Source organism: Pteropus alecto, unplaced genomic scaffold (genome assembly GCF_000325575.1).
Source record: "Pteropus alecto unplaced genomic scaffold, ASM32557v1 scaffold164, whole genome shotgun sequence".
NCBI lineage: Eukaryota > Metazoa > Chordata > Mammalia > Chiroptera > Pteropodidae > Pteropus > Pteropus alecto.
In genome coordinates this window covers 7,099,557-7,126,579 of record NW_006439568.1, presented here as the reverse complement: position 1 = coordinate 7,126,579, position 27,023 = coordinate 7,099,557, and the positions used below count along the sequence as shown (strand labels likewise).

At 38.6% G+C, this 27,023-nt stretch overlaps 2 protein-coding genes across 3 annotated transcripts in view; both read right to left on the bottom strand.

The window, feature by feature from the left end:
* TAF2 (TATA-box binding protein associated factor 2) overlaps positions 1 to 11,924 on the bottom strand; it is a 66,062-nt gene extending 54,138 nt beyond the window's left edge. For both annotated transcript variants that reach the window (XM_006916590.3, XM_006916591.3), the window contains exons 1-3: positions 11,575 to 11,924; positions 11,089 to 11,143; positions 2,606 to 2,766 (exon numbers count right to left, since the gene is read on the bottom strand). In XM_006916590.3, the coding sequence (XP_006916652.1) occupies positions 2,606 to 2,766; positions 11,089 to 11,143; positions 11,575 to 11,657 (299 nt within the window). In that variant the 5' untranslated portion in view covers positions 11,658 to 11,924. The remainder of the gene's footprint in view (positions 1 to 2,605; positions 2,767 to 11,088; positions 11,144 to 11,574) is intronic.
* A 1,138-nt stretch (positions 11,925 to 13,062) lies between these two features.
* DSCC1 (DNA replication and sister chromatid cohesion 1) overlaps positions 13,063 to 27,023 on the bottom strand; it is a 14,124-nt gene continuing 163 nt past the window's right edge. The window contains exons 2-10 of the mRNA XM_006916692.3: positions 26,938 to 27,023; positions 24,775 to 24,943; positions 22,423 to 22,557; positions 20,175 to 20,265; positions 19,665 to 19,803; positions 19,207 to 19,259; positions 18,863 to 19,017; positions 16,157 to 16,305; positions 13,063 to 13,527 (exon numbers count right to left, since the gene is read on the bottom strand). Coding sequence (XP_006916754.1) covers positions 13,419 to 13,527; positions 16,157 to 16,305; positions 18,863 to 19,017; positions 19,207 to 19,259; positions 19,665 to 19,803; positions 20,175 to 20,265; positions 22,423 to 22,557; positions 24,775 to 24,943; positions 26,938 to 27,023 — 1,086 coding nt within the window. The 3' untranslated portion in view covers positions 13,063 to 13,418. The remainder of the gene's footprint in view (positions 13,528 to 16,156; positions 16,306 to 18,862; positions 19,018 to 19,206; positions 19,260 to 19,664; positions 19,804 to 20,174; positions 20,266 to 22,422; positions 22,558 to 24,774; positions 24,944 to 26,937) is intronic.

Sequence of the window (27,023 nt, the reverse complement as noted above, 5' to 3'; positions counted from 1 at the left end):
AGGGCCTGGCACCTTAACTTTAAAACAAATAAGAAGAAAATGTGGTAAAGTAGTATATTACTTCTTTGAATGTTAGGACATTCATGTATGTATTAAAGATCAAATTTTACCACTGATTTTTAAGTTTGATTTATTTTCAGTTTCAAAACTGCTATTCTTCATTTCAGCTTTAGTAGAAATTGTATTGGTTCATTAAAGAAAGTAAGTTACTTTAGAAGAAAGGTAACAAGTATCAATGGACATGCTAAAGACCTTAACTGCCTTTCCCAAAGTTCCCTTTAAAAAGTTCCCTTTAAAAATATCATCCACAGGAGATATTTTTCACATCTGCCTGCTAAGAAAAGTATTATATCTTCTGAATAATTGGTATGTGTCTGTCTTGTGTCTGATGAATGGATTATACAAGCAGTAAGTGATAGTGTGTCTAAGTGATAGGGTTTCCCTCTTGGTATGGCAATCAAAATCAAATCTAGTTTTTCCTCTATTAATTGTACAATAACTTAATAGCATGTGTACCCACCATCCTGTTCACTTTTTATCCTTCATACAAATTTCATTAGCTACCTTTTAAAACTGCTAATATCTAAAACCAATCTGAAATCCTCTGTTGAACAAGAGAATAAACAAACAACACCAAAAATAACTAATGTCATCTCTCTTAAAAGTAATCAAGATTCTGGAGCTAGCAGAAAGGCAAGGGTAGTTAGCAAGTACTTACTAAGCAACTGTGGCTAACAGAGCTCCGGTTCTAGCCGAAAAGAAAATTTTAAGTATATTCTATTTTCCCAATATCCTAACCTAACTCTTGAAAAGACTCTCCTTTGTGACTTTGTTTTCTTTATAACACTAAAGGTGACAAGGTATCTTTCCTATCACTAGAGAAAAATCTAGGGGGATATCATCGCCTCACAATAAACATAGCCAAAGTAAATCTTGCTTCCTCAACAGATTTGGGGCCCACTGTTCTCATCATTGCATTGTCACAGATCATCTTCTTTGAGACCTGAGCAGCAACAACTGGTAAAGCAGATGTGCAAACACTGTTTTGTAACTGGCAGATGGAGAAGCTTCTTATTCTGCCATCAAATTCATAGTTTGAGGCTCGATAGGGTAGCTATTTTGGCCTCCTGGCAAGGCAATGGCTCCTCTCCCTGCCTTTTCCATTCATTAGTGGTACATTCTAACCCAAAGGCAGATGATTCTTTGTTTTTTGGTTGGGGGCAGAAGAGAACACAGATGATTTTGTAACAAGTCATTTTTTTTATATCAGATCCACGAGTGTGGCTATAAAAGCAATGAAATTTCAACAGCTCACCTTTATGAAATGAGAAGGCACAAGACCAATTCCGAGATTCCCTGAATTTTTCCCAATTCTATTTTCTCTTCTCTGAGTTTAAAAGTCTAAATGAGTGATTACTGGGATCATAAATATGTCTAAAAGAAGCCTCCTTTCTCAACCCTTCCAATCCTTTAAGACAGTAACTCTCAAGCTTTCGCTTGTATAAGAATTATCTGGCAGGCTAGTTAAAACACAAACTGCAGGACCCTATCCTCAGTTTCTGAGTCAGCAGGTCTGAGGTAATGCCTGGGAATTTGTATTTCTAACAAGTTCCCAGATGATGTGGACACTGCTTGGCTGGGAATTATACTTTGAGAACTGCTACCTTAAGGCAATATTACATAACTAAACTAGTTCAAATACCATCTTGACTAAAAAGAGTTTATAACATATAAAAAAAAGAGTTTATAGTTTGGGGCATTCTATTCTAAAATACTGAGAATCATAGAAAATGTATAATCTAATCTATCAAAGTTTTGAAACAAGTGCCTTCAAATGCAGTTGACAGTACTTAAATCAGCAAAAATCTTACTGGGGCACAATCAAGTAAAATGCTAAGAAGAGCCTTAAGAATGATAAGTAATCCTATTTTCCTAAGGAAATAATTCAAAGAGAAAAAATTTATCTGTGCCATAATATTTACTCAGCATTACTTATGATCATAAAAGCTGGAAGTTATACAAATACCAAACAACTGGAAAATAATCATACAAACTATAGTATACTGAATAACTAGAGTACTACCTGACCATAAAAATGACAAAAATATGAAGCCTATCATATGATGTGTGGAAAAGTAAAAACAAAGTATTGAAATCAAAAAAAGTATAAAACTGATCACAACAATATATATTTACTAATAAAAATCAGAAGTAGCCGCAATAGATGTAATATTTCAGGTGAAGGAATGATATATTTCAGACACAACATTTTTATATAATATTCTAAAATACTTAAAAAATTTTATAGGATATTTTATAGTAATCACCAACAAATTTTGGTGACCACCTAACTTATTGAACTTACATTTAATATTTATGAAGTATTTTAAAAAAAAAACATTTAAACTAGAAAAATAGCTAAGAAAATTTATTTAAAGTTCTCCAACAGTACTTCTTTAAAACTGTAGTCTGAAGAAGGAAAACTTAATAACTTACTATGTTGAACAGAACTAGTAAAATTTCTAGAACGAAATGTGCAGACTGGTAAAAGCAACAGAAATTAAAAACACTGTTAGAGATATCAACTTTGAAATGTATTACTTACTGTTTTGATTCATTATGACAAACTTCCAGGGTTGGATCATTATAAATAAAAGCGGCTTCTAAATCATTGATCCTTACTCGGTATATTCTACACTGTTTGCTGTTCAACTTGATTCTATTCAAGTTTGCAACTGTGGGAAATATAGTCAGTTCCACAAACCCCTGTAAAGATAAAGAAAAAAGCATTATAATTAAAACTGGTAAGCTTCAGAACACATTTCTTTGATTTTTACTGCTTATACACATAGAACATTCCAGAGACATTATCCCAAATGGCTACGGACATACAAGTAATCTCCGAGTATCTTCATTCCAAATATCGTTGTGCTAGTGACTGAATGGGTGTGAATTATGTACACTTCATCATCCTGATGGTTCACATTCACTATCTAGCAAATTAGACCATCTGCTAGAAAAGAAGTGAAAGGACTCACTACTCTTGAATATAATAATTCCTGGACAGACTGGAACCCAAACAGGAAGGAAACAAAATGACGTTGTGGGAGGCAGAAAGGGAATCAAAACCAAGTCGGTGAAAGAACACGGTCCCCCAAAAGAGAGTCAAAAACTACATCAATGAAGCTAACAAGTATGAGTCTCTGCACACAGGAGGTAAACCAGGACATGTGAAAGAGCAAGAGCTGTGAGAGACACTCGGGCAAGCAGAGAATATCAACTGCTGACTCCAAGAGCATATTTCACAGTGCTTGATGATTACCTACCAAGTAGTCTCAGAGGCCACATACATGTAGTTCTATTTTAGCTGCATGGTAAGCAATCCATCTGAAAAATGTATCTACGACATGAGCTAAACACACTGACTGCCCACCACCCCCTTGTGTTGAATCAAATGGGAAAGACACCAATGAAACATGGAATATGTGTTCAGTGAGTGAAATATCCTGGGTTGAATAATGATGGTCTCAAACACTAAAAATTGGAAAGACATGAAATAGTAACATTTCAGGGGCTGCAAAGTGAACAGAAAAATTTCAGAAGCTGCAACAGGAATATGGAAGACAAAATTCAAGCAATAACCATAAAGGACTAGATAATAACAATTATAATGGTTACTATTTAATGAGCATTACTATATGCCATATATTACATGAAATACTGTCATAATCCCAATAACTTTAAGAGATAAGTACTATGTTGTATTTTTTATAGATGTTAACACAGTTAAGAAATTTATAACATTAATAAGTGGAAAACTGAGTTTCAAATCCATTCCTAAATGACCTTAATTGATTTCCACTCACTATGCCATGTCTCCCAGTACGAGGCTTTTAAAAAACATGGAAGAATTTTTTTTAGATAACATTCAACTCAACTGCTCAAAAACCTAGAGATTTCATAGCTGTTTTTACCCCAATTCCCAAATAAGAGAACTATACATCCTTAAATTAGACCATGTTAAAAGCTATGTGGAAGCAACTGAGCACAGAAAGAGCAGAAGCAAAAAACACTGTTGATGAAGCCTCTGTGTTTAAAGGTGTTAACTGTGAGCAACTGCAAGGAGGAAGACCCAAACTCTCTTAGCATATCAGCGATGCAATGACTAATCTACATAAATAAGTGTGGATCAGTTGAAAGACAGCAAGCAGAACCAAGATAAAGGCAAAAGTTAACTAGAAAAGATTTTGGAAAATGATGTCAAAGGTCAACTACATAGGTGAAACATAAGACCATAGGTGAAACTTAAGAGCAGGATTTGGCTTCCTAAACTAATGTTAACAATAACAAAACAGTGAATGCAGTATATTTCACAAAGACAGGGAAACTCAGTCTTCTTGTATCATCAGTCTCTGACACCACCTAGAGTCCTAACCGATACCTGCCTGCAACACTGACCCGGTGACTGGCCTCCAATCCCTATCATGCTTAGCCACTGACATAACTGCAACCCCCGCAAGTGATCTCATATCTCCTTGCTCCTTGTTCTCTCCCTACTTCAACAGCTGACCATCCTCCTAGAGTCACTATCCTACTTTAAGCAACCTCTCCTGTGCCATTCGACCCTTTCAAAAACTTCTCTACCTTTTAGCCTTAGAAAGAATGTCTATGAATCCCCCTTGACAAGTTATTCTTTCATTTGCTATAAATTAGAGGAGAGGAAAACAGGAAACCTAGTTTGCACTGCTACTCCTAGACCATTTTCAGGATTTAATACAGCATAGAGCAGATGAGCAAAGGCAGCACAGTGTCACTGTTAAATGCGTGGGTTCTGGAGGTAGACCGCCTGCATTCAAATCTCAGCTCCACCACTTAGTAAGTGTATGATTTTGGGCTCAGTTACTCTAGCTCTCTATGCCTCAGTTTCCTCACCTGTAAAACAAGAATGACACTACCTGTCTTTTGGTGTTGTTATGACAACTGAGCAATTTAATATAGGGAAAGCACTTAAAATCCTAGATGGCACTTGTTATTATTCTTTTCTACTTCTTTCCTTTGTGTTCGTGCCATACAGGTATACCATCCTCTATTTGTCTTCATTAATATCCCAAACTCCCCAACATTCACTGAAAGGATCATACTTTCCCTTTCTAACCCATCTCTACCATCACTCTAAGTGACTTGAATGTAGCTATATCTGATACACGCCGTTACACTGCTTCAAAATTCCTTGACTTTAATTCCTACAATTTTCACTTCCATTCCAGGACAGCAAACAAGATCATACTCATCACCGCTCAGAACTGCTCTGATGCTGACATTTTAAACTTCAATGTCCAGTGTCTATCCTTCCGTCCCTCTTATTACTTCTCTTCAGTCCTCCTGTTCAACCACATTTAGTTCTCCTGTTCCTTGACATCCTCCAGTTTCTCACCACTATCTTTCCTGGAACCTTTAGGGCTACTTCTCCATTCTCCATGGATTCTTAACTTCGACCATTCTTCTGACAACTAGCGATTCTCTTGCCCTTCTGTTATACGTACCTATCTTTTCCTCCTGTTTAAGCATGATCCATCCACGAGTCCACTAGAAGCAGAAATTCTGCTCTAATAATTACTTTCTCCTATAATTACAATTTCTCTTCTCTACAGGAGTTTTTTTCTGTGCCTAAAACATGTTAAAGTCTCACATTTTTCTTTTAAAATCTTGAGATCTATGTCACCCTCAGATTAATTCATTTTTGTTTTTTTTCTGGAGTTATATTTTGGTTCTGATCTGACACGAATCCCTGGAATCCCAAAACATATCTATAGTCCATTAATCAGACCAGATGTCTCTGGTAATAAAGATGGTCATGGCCACGTCTATCTCAAGAGTAGCACTAGTGTTTATTTCCCCAGTCCCAGAACATACAGTTTTTATATTTTTAGTAACTGGCAAATCCCCCTATTCATTCTCTGACTAATGGAGTGAGGACTATTAAGGAAGGACTAAGTGAATACCACTAGACTGCCCATTTAACTTTCCCAAGATAGTAAATCAAAGCAACTAGACATCCCTTGGGGAACTGCAGAGATAAGTGCCATGAAAGATTTGAAAAATGCCTACTACAACTTCATTTAACTCAATTATTTGGCCAGTGCAAAAGTCAAGTAGGTTTGGAGAATGATGGTAAATTATCACAAACTTGCCAATCACAACCATGTTTGCAGATGTAGAATTTTTACTACACCAAATCAGCACTAATATTGCAACTAATTATCAAGCAAATGCTTCCCCCACATCCCAAAACCAAAAAACAAACAAAAAACCAGAAGCAGGTTGCTTTCAAGAACAGAATCCCTTCACTGTCCCTGAATAACTAATAACTATATCAACTCTCCTGCTCAGTCAAAACATAGTTCAAAGGTCCCTTGACTGCAGGATGGCACACTGAGAATTACACTGATGTACCAATATTTTACTACTGGACCTGGTGAGAAAGGATGAGTAAGTTCTCTAAATGCCTTAACAAAAAACATACAGATTACAGATGCCTGTCACATCAATAAGGCTTCTGAGATTCCAGTGATCTGAGACACAAAAATAGACCTTCTAAAGTGAAAGTTGCTTCATTTTGCATTCCCCTGGATGGTGGGGGAGGAACAAGTGGGAGGAGCAGGGAAGAAGCTTCTTTGGATTTTGAAGGCAATATCTATAGTTGGGCATACTGCTTACTAAGCAACCTATAAGGCTATAAATTTTGAGAGGGTCCAAGGCAAAAATGGATCCTATAGCAGGTCCAGGCTATTTCAAGCCGCCCTGCCACTGGGGCCTTATGACTCAGCATATCCAATGGTATTGGAAATGTCCATGGCAGACAGAGATGCTTTATAGACTTTGGCTTTCTCCAAGAGAATGACAGTGCACATTCCCAGAGTTTAGGAGTATGGCCATGACCTCTTCTGCCAACAACTATCTCCCATTTCCAAAGCAACTACTGCCATTGCTACTAGACCCGCAGTAGAGACTGAACACATGACCATGGGACTCCAAAGACTGTTACCTGAAATGGCCCTCCTGAACTGAGTATAATATGAAGCTCTGAAGACTAAAATTGAGCATGTGCTGCACCTTTCCACTTTTAAATGGAAACAACACATCTGGACTAGGCCAAGTGGATTCATAAGGCACAAGCAAACAGCATGAGCAGGTGACTCAGAATCCAGTGGGACTTGCTCCCTCTGCTTCTCCACCTCTTCCCTGGTCCACACCTACGGCCTCATAGAGAGTTCCCTATGCTTAGTTGATAGACTAGGACGAAGCACAAGCCAGAATTATGAAGTTCTCAGTTTTGCTGGTACCAGTTAGAAATGGGGAGTAGCTGACATAAGAATCCTACTGAAGTGTGGCCCTGAAATACAATGGAAGAAAATCCTACAGTGGGCAAAACACTGGAAATATATCTGGTTGCACAGTACGTACTTTACATAGCAGCAGAGATGACCTGAAATAAACATCTACACTGATCCATGGGCAGCTGGTTAGGAACTTGTAAAGAATAAGACTGAAACCCTGAAAATTAGAAGATGGTGGAAGAAGTGAGTATATGAATAGATTTCTCAGAATAGGTATAATACGAAAATATTCATGTTGTTATCACATAAATGGCCATCAGAGGGCATCTACTGCCCTTAAACATCAACTGCCAAGATTATCTATCCAGTATATGTCACAGACTCTTACCCTAGCCACCTTTCTCAATACACAAAATGGTCATGGTGGCAAGAATGGAGGCTATGCATGAGCCCAACAACATCGTCTTCCCCCATCAAGGCTAATCTGACTGACTACCACCACTGCCAAGTGCCCATTTCCCAAAAGCAGAAGATCACAGTAAGCTTCTAATGGGACCTTCCCAGGAAGGATCAGTGAGTCACTAGGTAGAAAAATAACTGCATCAGACAGCTTGCGTCATAAGGGTGCCAGTGATTTGCCCTGTTAAGAACAGACACGTATTCTAGATTTTCCTTCTCTAACTACAATGTACAGTTGACTCTTAAATAACTTAGGGGTTTGGGGCACCGGCTATCCAGTTGAAAATCCACATATAACTGAAGTCAGCCCTCCACCACCGCGGATTCCCAACTGTGGATGGAAAACAGCTGACCCTTGAACAATGAGCATTTGAACTATGCTGGTACACTTATACAAAGAAATCCACATTTAAGTTCAAACCCCATGTTGCAATACCTCACATGTGCCTCCCTTGATACACAGAAAGGTGGCAACGGACTCTTAAAACACAGAAAATTTACTGGTTTTATCCTGTGCTCCATCACCCAGAAGCAGCTGGCATTATCGATTGCTAAAGGTTCAGTTACGCACCAACTGAAAGACGTTCAAAAGGATGCTGTCTTAAACTAGTGGACAAAAAATAGGGTCACTTCTCCACAGCCAAAACAGATCTGAGAACCAAGGAATAAAATTTGGAGTGACAATTTTCACTATTGCACCAAGCCACTGAAAGAACATTTGCTTCCTGTCTTTGCGACCTTGGGTTCAGTGTGTTTAGAGGTCCTAGTGGTCAAGGGAGAAATGCATCCGCTAGGGCACATAGTCAAGGTTCCATTAAATTGGAAGCTGAGACAGTCCCCTGACCACTTTGGGCTCCTTATGACAATGAATCAATAGGCAGAAAAAGAAGTCACTGTACTGGCTGGAAAAACTAATCCCAATTATCAACCAGGAACTGAGGTTCTCCTATACAGTGAGGATAAAAATTACATGTGGAATATACAGGATTCGCTGGAATGCCTCTTAGATCTCACTTGATCAATATTCCTACTCAATGGAAAACTGCAACAACTCAATAAAGATAGGACAAGCAAGGATGCAGATCCTACAGAAAAGGTCTAGGTCAGGTCAAAAGAAATGCTGATAAAAAGAAAGGAGAAATGGAATGGGTGGAGGAATAAGGAAACATTATATCAGCTATGGCCTTGATACCAACTTAAGAAAGCACGGGCTGTAGTGATAAGTTTCACATTCTCTTATGCAGTTTTCTTTCCACTATCTACTATGAAAGATTCTGGTGATAGCTAATATTTTAGGTGGGAAGAGTACTGAACTGCCATTTCTTTACACTATTACATTAGTTCAGGGGTCAGCAAACTTTTTCTTAAAGGGCTAAACAGTAAATAGGTTTTATGAGCCACACAATTCTGTCACAGCCACTCAAATCTCCAAAGCAACCATAGACAACATATAAATAGATGTGATTGTGTTCAAATAAAACTTTACTTACAAAAATAGGTAGTTGCCTATTGCTAACCCCTACAATAGCTGATAGGACTTTGTAAGTCCTGTGCTGGGAACACTAGCTCTTTATCTCAACATACAATAAGATGCTTTGGAGTAAAAGGGGTAAACTGTTCTAGTCTCCTTTTGCTCCTCCTAATCCACTCTCCACCCTACTTTGTACTCCAGGAGCTGCACTAACTGGGCCCTCTGGCTTCTGGTTGGCTTGCTCAAATGGGAGACACCGGAGGAAACTGAAGAGCGGAAGGAAAAGTAAGCTTATTATATTTATTCCCCCAGGTTCCTCTCTGCCAGGGTGAGGGAGGCAGTGGCTTCATTCTTCTACCAAAGGCCATTTAAAGGACTCTCCCACAGCTACAGTAGGTTCTAGTAACCTCTCCCTTTGTTTCTTCAGGTTTAAAGTGGTAACTGTTCCTGAATGCTATCTAGTGTGCTCCTCTATCTTGTTTCTTCTCTTAACCTCGTTTGTTCTTGCTGAAGTAGTCTTTTCACTATTTCTCCTCAATTAACATGTATGAATGTGCCATTCGTTTCCTTCCAGGACCCTAACCCACATACCATCTGGCCAATATTTCCAGTGGGAAACCTAAAATCATCCACAACTCCTTTATAGCATTCCTAATAAGACTCAACTGCAATCCCTTTCTGCCTATGATTTTGCCAGGGGCAGAGGAGGTAAAGAAGGGGAACAATAAACAGAAGGGAGTTGCAAATGACTCTTAGGTCACTCTTAATTAAAAACAGCTCGATTACTTATTAACTTCATGCCTTTAAGAAGTTAGCCTCCATTCTTTCAGATGCTTTTTATAAAAATTAAAATTAAAATAGTATCTACCTCATGGGGTCATTGTGAAGATTAAGTGAGGCTGGTCATGCACATATAACCTTAGAAGACAGTCTTATATGTAGTATGTACGCAATAAATGTTCACAGTAATTCAGTCAATCATGTCTACTATATTTCTATGCCATTTCGCTAAAATTTTCATTCAGGGCTTCATCAATTCTCCCCTAGATTATTACAGTAACCTCTTAATTAGACTCCCTAATTCTTATGTCTTCACTACCCTATTCATACAACACAATATATCTTGAGTATCCTTCCATGAGGTACAAGGTAAGAAACCATATGTAAGGAATACTGAAAGAGAAATTCCTTAAATGAAGAAATTGAACTTAATGAACTTTTAAGGATCCTTATAAATCTAAGATTCTATGATTCTTATGAAAATGTTACTTTTTAATATCTGTACAGCTCATCATATGCAAACAAGCTGGAGAGAAAAGTTTACGCCATCACTCAAAGAAAACCAGCTCACATTAAGATTTTGGTCTTTTAACACAGGTCCCCCTGAGAGAGTAAATTAAGTACTTGGACTGTCAAGGACTTTCTTAGAATGAATTCTATCCACAACCCATACACCTAAATGGGGGAGGGGAGGTTGATACTAGATTTCAAACACCTTATCTAAAATTTCACAAGCAAGCAATGTCACCTTAACGAGGTCAGTCAAAAATCAGAAAACAAAACTGGCCTCTTAGCCAAGTCAGCGTGTGTGCTAATCTTAATTTTTTTTTTTATAGCAGAAATCTCACTATGGGCTTATTCTTGTTTCATGTACAAATCTAAAATTCTTGGTAATATAGACATTCATATTCCACAACAGATTAAAGGGAACAAAACTTTAATCAGGAAATAGGAAAAAAAAAAAGCGAGGGGAGGGAAAGTTTCTAAGTATTGGTAAAGGGTGGACTTGTTACTGCTTATGATTGTTGAGAATATACTTACCACAACAGATTTTCTCTGGAAGTTTATGTTGTTGATGCAGACGACCTGATGGGTTGTATATTAAAAAATACAAAAAATAAAGAAAACATCTCTATTATTAAATGAAGCATAAGTCCATCCAAGTATAAGCAACGACTGGGTTCTAAGCAGTTCAAAATCACACTTTCTAATTTTAAAACACTACAGATTGGGTGAACTTGCTTGTTTCAAATATAGCAACAGCCACGAAAATAAATTTCTTTGGACAAATATAGTGCAGTACTTTTAAGAAAAAGGTCTGTTAACCTGCAAGGGGCATTAAATCTGTTGGAATTACTCTGTCATTCAAAGCATTTTCACCCTGGAAATATTTATTTCCACCACAGTGAGCGGGATCTAGTTCCCCACTGGGTTTCCCAGGCCAACCGAGTCAGTTCCAAGCAATCACAAAATATAACTAATGAAAACAAAACCTAGGAGAGAAAAGTGAAATGAAAAAATACTTATAATTTATATGGCCTTGGGCTTTCGAAGCCCTTGTCTCCTTTCTTCCTGTTCATTCTGGCGGGCTCTAAGCCAGTCGGCGGCATGAAGCGATCCGGCAGAGCTTGGGTTCTCGGCTTCACCGACCGCTGCGGGGCATTACCGGGGCATCCGCACACTCCCCGGCTCCCCCGCGCTCCCCGGAGCTCCCTTGGCACCCAGGTCCGGCCCTGCCCGTGCCGCCGCCGCCTCAAATTCGCTCTCCCGATTCGGCTCCCCTCAGCCGCTTTCGCCGAGCTCCTGTCACGGAGACGTGCCTCTCAGACACCGATCAAAGCGACCGCCAGCCGACATCTTGGCTGTCACCTCTGACCTCCGGCGTGACCGGAAGCCGGCGGAGGGGGCGGAACCGGAAGTTTCTTGTAGGTGGGCGGGCCTTGCGATACCGGTGGGATTTTGTGTTTGCCTTTTCATGGACTTATAGTGGGTGAGTACTGTTGAGATTTAGGACAGCGAACACAAATAAATATTTATTAGGTGAGTTGAGAAGAGCGGGAGAGAAAGGAGAGAACTTTAAATTTTAGAGTAATAAAGGTCTAGCGCAAGCACTTTGAGAAGTATGGGAACAAAGTCTGCGAAGAGCTAGGGGCGCGGAGCTAGGAACCTGAGTCTCCTAAAACCAGGAGGGGTGTGCCTCTGGTCTGTCGTGTAAACAGACACCATAAACTCACTGGGCTCCAGTGATTTAAGCTGCAAAATATGTGATTAGATCCCGGATCGTCTAACTCAGACTCCAGATTCCTCACTAGGTACTGCTGCCTTGGTTGGGGTGGGGGTGGGGGGTTGTGTGTGTGTGTGTGTGTGTGTGTGTGTGTGTTTTAAATAAAATAATCCACATAGATCCAGAAAAATTTCTTGAAAGACAGGACAAATATTTTGAAGCCATCGTATCTGCATTTTATGTGCTTGAAGATAAAACTGTAAATTCAATTAACAGTTATGTCTTGGTTAATTAATTGTGGGTTATCCATTAACATTATTTTAACCTTAGACCAGATTTATCTGTGCCTACCCTCTCCAACTGTCCTTGTCACAGTGACAAGTTCATTAGCTAAATTAAAATTAATTTGAATTTTGGCCCAAATGAAAACAAATTAGGAAAATAAAGCTATAAAAGAACTTTATCCAACATTACTTGTACATAGTTTTCTAGTGACGTTACCTGTGTCAGTATTCTCCATTACAGGATCATAAACTCCTCTATGAGTATCCTTCACATACGATTGAGGATCAAATTCATGCCATTCCAAAGTGTGTCTCTCCATCAACCAGGCAAACAGAGGAGCAAGCAATCAAGCCAATATCATCAGTGCAAAGAACTAAGGTAGACAACTAATGGCATCTAGTGACTTTCTGTTGGTGGAAGGCTCAGAGTGGAGGGGAACCCACTTACTTGAGAAATGACATTTAAGTGAAGAAATAATTCTCTTCTAGGAAACTATCACTATTTAGTTGTCTGAAAGCTTTTAAATTTATTAATGATTAGAATGTCAAATCCTAGTTAATTGAAATGTTTAATCCAAAAAGTATAAATAAAACCATATAGACTATAGAACTATACTAAACATAAAAAATAGCACTTTCTTTTGTTCTTGTTTACACTGTGTACACTGGTACATAATAGAAACAAAATTTGAAAGATACAGAAACATACATTTAGGAAAAAAAGAGCGGTCGTTTCAAAATGCTTAAGATGAGGAGAAAATAATGCCTCAAACCACTAGGTTTTTAAAAGTCTGGAATACAAATACATAAAAGAACCTTTTTGTTATAACCAGAAACTTAGTCCCCCCCAAAAGAATGTTCTTTTAAGGAATAGGCCTTCTTGAGTTGTAAACTTTAACACCATTTTGCATGGAAGATCGAGAATGTTTAGTGAGTAATGCACCTATGGTTTGCTTCTCTCCACACAAATCTCTGCGGGAACAATAAAAAAAAAAAGAATAGCATGAATATTTTAGAGAACACAGCATAATATTCACAGTACTAGTTACTTATATCTCTTTCTCCTAAATCCATCTTTCCAACAAGCGTGTGTGTGCCTGCGGAAGAGGCAGGGTAGAGAGCAGTTACTACCAAGCCTTAATTGAACTAGGTATATCACATGCAGTATCTTCGACATTCACAAAGAGTATGTGTAATATATTATTTAATCCCACATTAAATGAGTAAACCAAGGCTTGGTAGTAAAAGAGCCAAATTTTGCAGCCACCTCTGTATGACTTCAAAGCTCAGGTTTTTTCATTTTATCACACGGCCTCCAAATTAGAAATACAAGCAATGTGGTACAGGAGGGGTCTAGGCTCAGAAATCCTGGATAGTTGGCCACCTGTGTGAGCTTGTCTAGGTTGCCTCCCCTCCTTGAACTTTAGCTTACTCTTCTGTACCCCGCCCTCCCAACAAAAGGAGACTATAACTGGAACATAATGGAGGGAAGAAAGGGAGGACATGAACTGAAGAAGGGAGCAAGGGCTAGATCATGTAGGGCCCTGAAGAACATGGGAAGGAGTTGTGATTTAATTCTAAGCATAATAGGAAGCCACTAGGAGGGTTTTAATTAATGGAAAAGCTTAATGTGATCTAAGTTTCAAATAGTGGAGGCAATGAGGTGATGATTATAGAAGCTGGGTAGTGAGTTCATGGAGGGTTCATTATATTATACTGTCACTTCTGAATGTTCAAAATTTCCAAAATAAAAACTTTGGGGGGGAAAAAAATAGGGAGAGAGAAAGAGGGCAAATAGAAGGAGACCAATTCAGAGTCAAATATGAGATGATCCATCAGAATTTGCTTACAGTTTGAACCAGGGAGTGAGAGAAAAAAAAGACAAGGGTGATTGCTCGAGTTTTTGCCTGAGTAACTGGATTAATGGTAGTGCTGTTAACTGAGATGTGGAAGATGGGGTTAGGACAAGGGGGTATCAACTGTTCTGTTATGAGTATGTTAGGTTTAAAATTCCTATTAGATATCCAAGTGAAAATGTTAGTTAGGCAGCTTGATATAAGAATCTGGAGCTCAGGAAAAAAGTTAAGTATGAAGATAAAATTAGGAAGACACTAAATTTAAATCCGGGCCTAGATGAAGGCACCGAGGGAAAAAATATAAACGGAACAGAAGACGTGTGTCCAAAAACAGTGTCCTGGAACACTCCAACATTTGAAGATTGGGAAGAACAGGGAGACAACAGCAAAAGAGAATAGGAGCCGCCTTGGGGGAGAGGGAGAAAACTGGTATGTTTCAAGTATAAAGTGGTCCAGGGCGTCCAATGGTGCCAAGAGGCCAGAAAAACAAGGACAGACAATTGGCTACTGAATGTAGAAAGATGGATGTCATTGGGTTAAGAAAAGAATAGGAGACAAAGAAGCAGAAAGTGAGTACACAAACTTTTAAAAGTTTTCTTGTGAAGAAGAACAGAGGACATGGGGTCCAGTTGGCTGTTATTGTTGTTTTCTAATGATGAGCAATACTACAGAATATCGTTGATGGGAATAATCCAGTAGACAGGGAGACATTAATAACACGAAAGGAAAAGGATAACAAGATGTAAGCCTTTAAAAGACCAGAAGAGATGGATCCAGTGCAGAAGGAAGACTAACTTGAGAGGACGGTGGTGCATTATACAGGCAGGACTGCAAACAGAGTGGGTGCAGACACAAAGAGGCTGGCAGATTTGGCAGTGGAAAAAAAGATAGTTTTTGTCTGTTTCCATGTTCTCAGGAAACAAGGTCATCAGCTGAGGATGAAGAGGAAATGGGGTGCTGGTGGTATGAAAAGAGAAAAGAAAAGGTAAAGTGAGCTCCAAGGGTAGAAAAGTTTCACAAGGAAATTATGCCTTGCCAGGGGCCCTAAGTACCATTTAAGTTCTTAAGTGAGCTTCACAAGCCCAACGACATATTGTTACCTAGGAAATTTTAGCTGCCCAGGGATAGGCACAAAGTAATCGGAAAGTTGGGTTTAATCTTTGTAGGTTTTTGCCTGGGAGGTTTATGACAGGTTGGAGAGAGAAGGCCAAAGGGGTAGTGCGGAGAGTAAGTTGGAGAGACTGACCAGGGAATCCAATCTCAAGAGAGAGGACTTGAGAGGTGAGACACAGTGAAGAGGTGACAGTATTAGTGGATTTGAGGTCCTATTAGTGGCTTCGGGGCAACTCGTCTTTCTGCAATCTGCAATCTAGCTTCTACCAAAATGTTAAAGCAAGGCAGCAGGAAAGATCAGAAGTGGCATCTGAGAGGGGTGCTGGCATTGGAGTCATAGTGGGGTATATAGTTTGACCATCCCTCTAAGAGCGGCAATTTTGCAGGGAGGAGGGCAGAGAAGTGGTTTTCAGAAGCTGTGCTAAGGAAGAAAGATAACATATACCCAACCTCCAGGATCAGCAGTTGTGGAGAATGATAGAGAAGACAACCATCACTTGAGAAAGTTTCGAAGGAAGCAGACAGTAACACCAAAAAAAAAAAAAAAGTGTTCTAATAAGAAATCTAAAACCCTATGCCACACTTTATTTTTTAAAAGAACTCTCAAAATTCATTTTTAATAATTTACTTACTGAATATATGGAGCAATAGCTTCTTCTGTCCACTTCTCCCTTAGAGAGAATAGACTATTAAAACGTTCCTGATTATCCTCAGGTAAATCATCTACTTTTAACAAAAATATGGTTTCTGGTCTCGACTGTCTATCCACCAAGGCTAACCCCTATTAAGAAATGAGAAAAAGGACAGTTAACGTAATGGTCTAATGTTTAAATATGACTCATTCTTTTAACTTTAGGTTTAGCTTAGCCCAAAGCATTGAGATGCCAGCTTCATGAAACTTACGCAAATTACCCAGAGACTTACAATAGCTTTTTTCATTAAAAAACAAAACACCTCCTTTAAACAGTGAATTCTCCTTTTCCCTTCTGCAGGCTGGCTTCTACCATACAATTTATCAACACAGCTCTAGTTTGGTCCCCAATAACCTGTCATTGACAAACCCAGTGGGCCCTTTTCTTGGATTCATCCGGTTAGCTCTGTTTTGTCAATGTTGCCCCTTCCTCTTTGAATCTCTATCTGACATCACCGTCCCATTATTTTCCCCCTAACTTCATGTTGCAGTTCCTTGGGCCTCCATCCTGACCCCTCTACTTGTCTCACTGTCGCTGTCCTGAGTAACCTGTAATTTCAACTTGCTAATAACTGTAATACTTGTACCTAAACTCGAATCTCTCTTCTGAGCACCCGATTTCTATATCCAAACCTATATATGAACTAATCGTGTTTGTCACCCAAACCTGCTCTAGTCCCACTATCCTAGGAAGCCAGGAAAGCTAGGCATCATCATCGATTTCATTATTCAAACCCCACACTTAAGTGGTCACTACATCCTACACATTTTAAAGCCTCAACATTTCTCTGTCTATTCTCCATCACCTATTTCTTTGGCCAGTACTCTCTTAGTTAGTATTTAAATGTTGAGAGCCTGGATGGTTCTCCTTTTTCATTATCTAGTCTACCTACCTTCCTACCTTCCTTCCTCCCTTCCTCCCTCCGCACTCCTTCTCTTCCTACCTATTGCTAATGTAATAGTGTTCTTTCTAAAAGGCAAAACTCATCAGGTAGCTCTAGATTCTAAGTAGTGTCAATGAATGGCCCCACAGAGCTTTCTAGATAGAGCTGAAATTCCTTACCACAGTCCACAATGTCCCTCACTAACTTACCAGCACCTTTCACTCCAGTCATGTATCCCTACTAACAGGGCCCCAATTTTTATCCCTCCATGCCTTGGAACATGCTCTCTCCGATTCTCATCTCTGCCCTTCCATCTACAGAATTAAGTTCATCCTTTCCAACTCGACAGCTCTGCTGAAAAATCATCCTGACCAGATCAATAGCCCCTTTCCTTTGCTCCTATTACAGCTCATGCATGCCCTTCCCATGGCAGGGATTGCCCTACGTTGTAAGAAGAGATTAACACATGTAATGTGCACCCGCCTCCACTGCCAGTCCCCAGGATGAGGACCTTGAGGCACCTCGCGTGATGTTTTCTCTACAATGTCAAGCATGGTGCCTAGTCATAAAAGGAACTTCGTAAATACTAAGCAAATCCTTTCACTTATTTAACAAATACTTACCAAGCATACAATATATGCCAGGCAGTATGCTATATACTGTCAAGCAACAGTGAACAAAATTCTATCGAAGGAGAGAGTGCGGAACTGCATGATTAGACAGTTTTTTCCAAAGCTAAGTGATAAGTGCCATGAAGGAAAAATAGAGGGTACTAAGGAAGAATAAAACAGAAGGCATTGTTTTAGAGTGAAGGAGGGACTCCTTGATGAAGTGACTCAAAGATGAGTAGGAGGTGGCCAGGTGAAATTAGGGAGAAGATCATTCCAGAACAAAAAGCCTTGTATGAAGGTCCTAAGGTAAGAGAGAGCTTGATGATTCTGAAAACCTAAAAGAAGGCTGGTATACAGTGAGCAGGAGAGAGAAAGTTGCAAGAGATGAAGCTATGGAGAAGATTATGAAGCGCTTTGTAGGCCAAGATACAAATTCTTGATTTCATATCTTAAATGCAGTGGGCAACCATTACAGAGATTGAAGCGAGATGCTCAGCTAAGCTGACCAGCATTTTAAAAAGATCATTCTAGTAGCACTGCAGAGAATGGATTGGAGGTGAGCACAATCAAAAGTATGGAAGGCCTGCTTAGGGATGTTGTTGCTACTTAGAGCCAGATGAATATGAGAGTTTGGGCTAAAACAGTAGAAATGGAGAGAAGTGGAATCAAAAGCAATACCCCAGATGGGAACCGGGATTAACTGCAAATGGGCCTGAAGATTCTCACTGAGGTGATTAAAATGTTCCCAAACTAGGCTCCAGCTCTCCATCTTCCCTGGCTGTAACCTGCCCCCCCCCGCCCCTCCCCCAGGGGTACATAACCCATCTTCTAGCACATAATGTGCTTTTAATAAAAGAATATTTCTCATTTAAAAAAATGTTTTAAAACTAGACCGTGGTGGCTGTGTAATTCGCTAAATTTACCTAAAATCCTTTTTAAAAGTGAACTTTATAATACGTAAATTATTCTTCAAGAAGACGTTGGGTTTTTCTTAAGGATTTTGTGAGATGGATTGAGTGCATAGTCCACTCATAGTGGGTGCCTAGGAAAATAAATACTGGCTCCAAATTCAGTTCCAATACAAGTTTCATTTCACCTAGTAATTAATATTAACCCATCGAGTTATGGTGGCGGTCACCATCACTACCTTACCTTAAGCTGGTCAAGCCTAGTTGTCATTCCTTCAGGAACACTCTGTTGCCACACTTCTTGAAACTCAGCGAGATTGAACTTCACTGCATTTTGAAGTAGCATTTGTGCTGTGGCTCTGCATATTTTGTCAGCGCTCAATTCAAAATACACTTCACCTGAGGAAAAGGTACCAGATAGTTTCATGTTTTCTTCTTACACTACTGTTTCTTTTTCCTCCATGCAGTTCACAGAAAATTATACACAACTCATCTCCCACATAACCATGGAGTTATTTTTAACATGAACACACCTCAGAAAGGCACGTTAATTTGAACATACAAGTTAAAATACTTTCCAAATCTTACCTTCCTCTACATATTTTCTCCCGTAACATTTGAGACAGTGTTCGATCATTTTCCTGAAAAATTTTAAACACTCATTTGAAAAGTTATCACATTTTTATGCATTATATTTTCGATACCATTGCTAACTAGAAACTAAGATAGAAATTTGAGATTTGAAATAATAGTATATGATTCGGGTTGCCAAGTAAAACTTTACATTAGGCACTAAGTAAAATATACTGGGAAGCTATTACATGCCAGACTATTATAAAATGGCTTAAACATAATTATATAACCATCACGTACATTTATTCACCCTAGTGACCAAAATTCCCAAGTCCTTCTTGGTTATATAGTTTTCAAATTTCTATAAGATATCAAAATATAGTCTATACTTATGCCCTGGGTTTAGATCCAACTTGAAATATAATTTTCTTCCCCTTAAGGAAATCTGGAGGGACAGTGATCAACATACTTACTCTGGCTCTAAAGGGCCAAGTTCCTGAAGGCATATATTCAAAGGAACTTTACTAAAAGACCAAGATTCAGAATCCACAAGCTGAGTTACGTGATTCAGAAGTTTCATCTCATAATCAAATTCAAGAATCCTCCAATAACCTACAAATTCCAAAAGTTGTATTTATCAAAGAACATGTTAGGCAAATTAATTGGCTAATAAACTGATAAAGTAGCTGCATGCTCTTGTCCACTGCAAAGCAGGAGACACTTTCTCGCTCTAACATGGTTCTATTACTACGTAATCCAAAGAAAAAGGCCTGTAAAGAGTAGTTAAAGTCACTAGCCACACTCAGATCTTCTCGTGTAAAGATGATCATGTGTAGTCTCTACCCCACACCCAAAAATACAAATATCATCGTCCTTGAGCCCAAAAGATTAAATAAACAATATGCAACGGGGTGAAGATGTCTCAAAACTCCTCTTATATAATGTTCAATGTTATCATTATTAATAATAGTAAGCAATGCTACCTCCAATCTCACAGGCATTTAGCACTTGTAACTGAGCCATTAGTTCTTCCTCACTTGCCTGAATTTGATCGAGCAAATCTTCAGTTGTATACTGAAACAAGAAAACAAATCATTTTAATTCCTATGTAGAACATTTTTTTAAGACTTACCGAGTTTGTGGGAGTAAATACATAGACCAGATTAAAGCAACATTCATACACCAGTTCAAATTCTTTTGTTCATGTGTAATGATTACTACATGAAGTCAGTGGATATCACAGAAGAAAATACAGGGTTGAATCTTTGTAATGCTGGATTTAGCAATGACGCCAAATAACACCAAAACATGAGCAACAAAAGAAAAATAGATAAATTGGATTTCATCAAAATGAAAAACTTTTGTAGTTCAAAATATCATCAACACAAAGGGACAAATATTGTAGGATTCCACTTATATGGGATATAAAAGTAGTCAGATCCAGAGACAAAAAGTAGAATAGTGGTGGCCGGAAGCTGCGGGCAGGGGAGACCGGAGAATTAGTGTTTAATGGGTAAAGAGTTGCAGCTTGAGAAGATGAAAACTTTCTGTAGATGGATGGTAGTGATGGTTGCAGAACAATTTTAATGTATTGAATGCCACAGAACTATACACATACGGTTAAATTGGTAAATTTTATGTTAGATACATTTACAACTTTTAAAAAATTAAGAAAGTGAAAAGACAACCCTGAGAATGGGAGAAAATATTTACATATCACATATCTGATAAGGATCTTGTATTTAGACTATATAAAGAACTCTCTTACAACTAAGTAATAAAACAACCCAATTAAAAATTGAACAAAGGATTTCCTGAATAGACATTCTCCAAAGATATATAGTCAACAAGCACATGAACAGAGGCTCAACATCATTAGTCATTAGGGAAATACACATCAAAACCACAACGCTACCTCTTTAAATCCATTAGGATATAAAAAGACAGATAATAACAAGTGTTGTCAAAGATGTGGAGAAATTGGAACCCTCATACGATGGAATGTAAAATGGTACAGCCACTTCGGAAAACAGTAGAATAGTTCTTTGCAAAGTTATACAGTTACCACATGACCCATCAATTCCACTCTTTGGTATATAACCAAGAGGAATGAATACAGAAATCCACCAGAAACTTGTACATGAATGTTCACAGCAGTGCGAGTCATAATAATTAAAAAGGAGAAACTACCCAATTGTCCATCAACTGATGAAGGGGTGAATAAAATGTGGTATATCTAAAAAAATAGGGTACTATTCAGCAATAAGAAGGAATAAACTACTGATACATGCTACGACATGAATGAACCTTGAAAACATCATGCGAAGTCAAAGAAGAAGCCAGTCAGAGGAGGCCACATATTACATGTTTCTATCATATGAAATGTCCAGAAGAGGCAAATAAATCAGTAGAGACAGAAAATAGATTACAGTTGCCTAAGACTGAGGTGAGAGATGGAAGGAGGGAAAGGTAGGATTAAAAGGTAATAGCTAAAGAGTATGAGGTTTCTTTGGGGGGTGATGAAAACGTTCTAAACTTCATTATGGTGATGATTGTACCACTCTGTGAATGTACTCACAACTGTTGAATTTACAATGAGTGAATTGTTTGGTGCATGAATTATGTCTAAAAACTGTTACAAAAAAGAAATCGATCAGTCAATGGAGAAAAAGAGAACTTCTGATACAAATGTGGTCTTCAGAATCAGTAGAGTTCTATAATTTTGAAATTATAAAAGCCTTTTTTTAAATTGGTTTCTAAATATTTTTCCATACTTCTAGGAATTAGTCAATTCTGACATTACAGTAAAAAATACTTTCCATAAAGTATTTATGTAATACATAAATTCCAATACTTATCATAATGCATTTTCTCAAGAGCTCCTAATTATAATTTTCACTAAAAATTTAATTTCTAAAAAATTATAATTGCAAGGTTAGAAATGTGAGCTTTCGTCTACACAACCATCACCACGATATATAGGATTTGCTTTAAAATATTCCAGAAAAATAAAAACAAGGTGGGAGGCAGAAGGGGATAGAAGAAAACAAGATTGACAAAGTATCAATAAATGTTTAACAGAGTAATGAACATATAGGGGTCTTTCAACTTTGGGGTATGTTTGAAATTTTCATAATATAAACAAAAAAGTAAGAATGTCAACATTAAGTGCCTCTAATTATAGTTCTATTTTTTAAATTCCAAATTAAACAATGAAAATAATAGTCTTACTTTTGAGCAATTTGAATTCTCTTCTTTTTGACTGTCAGGTCCTTCGTAGGTATTCTCCATCAAAAGTCTCTTTAGCTTCTTTAATTTTGGTCTACATCTTCTTAACTCCCAATAATTATTAGAAAAGCCAAAGATCTAGAAATTATAAGTATATATTACATAAATGTATATAAATTATATATGGAAATTATAAATATAAATATCTATAAATTGTAAACATAAATATAAACATTTAGGGTCCACTCTAAAAGAAAATTTCATACAAAATTTCAAACAACCCATCTACCCTCAAGAAGAAGCAAGAAGAGAGACCTGTCTTCTGTTTTCTGTTGGGAAGGCACCCACATCTATCTAGCCATCTCAAGCCAATAGATGGGTATCTTCAGGAAACATCTTTTCAAAGCCCAATTAAGAAGATGCTGCCAACACAGTGAAAACCAATAACTGAGCTCTATATCTCAACTGTACTCTGGAAACTAGAGTATACCTACAAAGAATGGCCAAGATGGTGACAGTTCTGCAAACCAGGCAGAAATAACTGAAAATGAGTATTTTTAGGCTGAAGAATAGAAAAGAGACATTATCACAGCCTTCAAATAGCAAAAAGATATTAAAAGGAAGAAGGAGTATCCTTGTTGCTCATGATGTCAAAACTAAGCAGAAGTTAAGGGAGAGAGACTTCTATTCAATGTAGGATTTTCCTTACTACCTAGAATTGCAGCTAATTCCTTATGGGACTTGTGAAACAGTGAGAAGCCTTCCGCTCAAAGAAATCGAGCTGATAGTGGCTAAATGATGGATAAATATGTTTTCCCTCTCTATCTCCAGAACTTGTCTAGGGTCTAGCATTTAGTAGGTGCCCAATAAGAGCTGCCCATGAAAGGAGGAAAAGCTGAACTTATTTATCTCTGGAGTACCTTCCAATTCTAAAATGGAAGGTCAAGGGATGCTTCTACTCTCAAACCAGTATAAAGCTTGATTGACAAGACAAGGCCCAGAACCAGATGGAGATGCTGCTAAATGTAAGGCCTTCAAAAGAGGAGCATAAGGACCAAACAATAAAGATTGATTTTTGGCCACTGTCCACAAACCAGCAGCCTGCCGGTTATATCCAGCACACAGATGTTGGTGTGTGCTTTTGTATTAGGACAAAGGGAGGTTTAGCATAGAGTTTAAATTAGTGGCCAACATCGAAAAATTAAGAGATGTTTTACTTCCAAAGTCTAAATTTCAAGCTTTATTTGGAAAAAAGAAATCAGAAGATCTGGTAAGACTGGGTCTGCTTTCTCAAAAGGCCAAGTGGCCACCCACCTACGGGGGGCTTGTGCTCTCCCATTTGCCACACACCCCACCATCCCTATTACTCTTGAAACTGGGTATCCACACCATTCATCAAAGCCAGCCTGCTTTGTTCATGTGTATTCCTTACGTAGCCCTAGTAGGCATCCGAAGTGCAATTAGATTAAAATTTTGGTTAGTATATCTTTGCTAAGTTTTACTCAATCTCAGTACATAGAATTCCCATGAGGACTCAAAGGTACTCACAGATACTGTTATACCTTCACAAAAAACAGCTACATAACAAGTGATGAAAAAATATTTTACAAAAGAATGAAATGCCAATGTTTCTAGTTAATTACAATGAAAGACATAACCCTACAAAAACCAAACTACAATGTTTATTGGAAGATCTTCTGTTCTCGCAACATCCTATAAATCACTGAGACCTCCAAGTATTTTCCCTTATTTCTATTCTAATTGTTTTTACAAAAGAAGTTGGCCTGAAGTCATTCTGATAGAATTAAGGGCTGTACTTTGATTGTTATATGTGTAACAATCTAGCCAGGATGGAGACTTTTGTTTATCTGTCATCAGTAGTCTCTAAAAAAATTAAGAATTTGTTATACATGTCTATAGATAGTAAAGAACTAAACCAACTTCGAAGGAGACAAACACACTTCCCTCAAAAACTCAAAAGTTCTTCATTTCTCTACCTTATAAATATTACTGAATGCACTAGTTATGGTTTGGAGGAGTTTCCTTTCAAAACATTTCCACAGAAAAACTTACCCAAAACAGGTAAAGCTTTTAGAATGAGTCACCTAATAGCAAACTTTCTGCATTACAAAAAATGATCAACTCGTCTGGGACTTAAACATTAAATTGGGAAAACGAAGACAACTTCGCAAGACTATGAACAAAATAATGCTGAGAAATTTCAAATATCATTAAAGAACTTTTCGGATCTCCTATGATTATACATTTCATACTTAAAGTTTTTAATTAAAGGCAAAATTAGGATATGTATAGTCATTCTCATACTTATACAAATCAGGAGACGAAAAACAGTACCTCGGTGTGAATAATGTTACAGTGTGTTTCTTCCATCTTCAGCTGGTCTGGAGTTTTACAACCAGGAATTAAAAGCAACATATTGGAAGTGTCCGCTATCTTCAAGTCATATGTTTTGTCTTTACTACACAGCACAGCCGGCTCGTCTTTATCACCACGAATCACAAGACTGTAGGAAAATGGGAAAATACATGGTTTCTTGAAATGCCAATGGACATCTTCATTATAAAGTTCCAAAATCTTCTAGGCTGGTAGAATTTAAAATTAAGTCTTGAGGCTATATCTGGCCCCTGCTCTCATAGTTCTTGCTCAACGATAGACTCCCCAGAGCAAGAACTGGACTAAGTGACAGGGGGGCATCTGGTGGCCTCACTGAGGAAAAATAACAGGGGCGAGAGTCAAAGAATCCAAATGTCACCACATGGCATCTTTGTGCAAACTGCTGGGAAGAGCACAAGACAAAGCATACGGAAGCTTCAGTCGAGATGTCGCATTTTTCTAAAACATGCAAAAGCAGTACTTTCCAAACTTATGTGTATGCATCTTAGCAAATCTTGTTAAAAAGCAGATGGGGATTCAGTAGCTCGGGGATGGGGCCCTGGATTCTGCATTTCTAACAAGCTCTCAGATGATGATCATGTTGCTGGTCCTAGTTCCCATCTGAGTGGTCCTTGTTTTGTTCTGAGAATCCCCCAACAATCAAAGGAGCACATCCTGGCCTAACCATCAGCTATGTTGCAAAGAAACTGGAACCTTATGAAAAGGTTGCAATGCTTAATGAAAAACATGAAGAAGATACGTTTAAAAATTGGTCTAACTGAAGGCTCTGACAAAGAGTCACAGGTGGGGCCAAAAAAAGAATGACCAAAGACAACGATGATGAGGTGACAAGAAAGTTGGTTCTAGCAATTTTCTTTGTCTGTAACACCTTTAACCCTTCTGTACACAATTCATTTCTTTTCAATAAATGATATTTAAAAACCTAAAATAGAAGGCTGTGTAAAAGTTTTTTAAAACTAAGCCTTCATTTAAATGAAAAGAATAAAAGGACTTTTATTAGCTTCCTGGTGCTGATAACGTTTAATGTTCCCCAGTCCCCGCTCTTTAACATTTATTTCTATGTTGCACTATCGCTGCTTTGAAATATTTTGTTTAGAACTACCCCTCCACACGCACACACACACACACACACACACAAAAATTTAAACACACATTTCCAGGCCTTCTGGTTTTTGCCAGCTAGATTAACTATAACTGGGCAAGGAGAAGGTCCTCCCACCTGAAGTCCTTTCTCAAATCCCCGCCTACTCAGATGGGACGAAAATCCACAAGTAAAGTTCTCCTTCAGTTCCCTTAAAGACACTAGGAACTAGCATCTGAAGACGGACCAGTGAATTATAATACTGTTTGATGGGGAAAGTATGAAAACTGAAAGACAGCCCAAAGGATTCCATTGAAAGGAACCTACGAGAGAACAAACCACCTAATAAAATAAAACACAGGTGGTGGAGGAACCGACAGTCCTAATTTCCAGGAGCTGGGACTACACAGTTGAGAGCGAGTCTTTAAACTTCTTCGATTTTGTTTTTTAATCCACGGTCTTTCAGCAAATAGGTAGGTGACCTTAGATTAGAAACTGCTTCAGATCCCCAGTCGGTGACCCCATGCAGGTCTGTGTTTTTGAGGGCCTTCTACAATCACCAAGTCTGTAAAATGGCTTTAAACGTATTCCCTACAGTGCTACCCATTGTCAGGGTAAAATAAATCTGAAAAGGCAAGAAGAGCTGTATAAATACTAGCTAGATATTTCTGTTAGATTTTCAGGTAGAATGACCAAGAGTACTGTGCAGCCCCTGGCGTCACTGTTAACGTCTTCAAACCTTCCCTGAGGTTCTATTTCCTGACCTGTTTGCGCTGACACAGAACTCCGAGGTTGGCTGGAGCGGTCCCAAAGCCTCCCTCAGTCCAGCTAACTGGACGGCCTGGCGGTGGCGCGGAATCCTAGGGCAAAGGCAGCGAGCTGGGGATCAGGCCACCAGGCTGCTGTGAGCCCCCTGTCGAATCAATGGATCCCTCTGGCCCAGTCTCCTCAAACTGCGTTTCCCTGCCGGGAAATCAGAAGGTAGCGGGCACCAAGCTGGAGGCGCGGCCGCCCCCGCTCACCTGCGTCCCGCCTCCACCTGCTGGCACAGCGCGGGCTCCAGCTCCAGCAGGCAGAAGTCGCCGGCGGCGGCGGCGCTGGCCCCGGG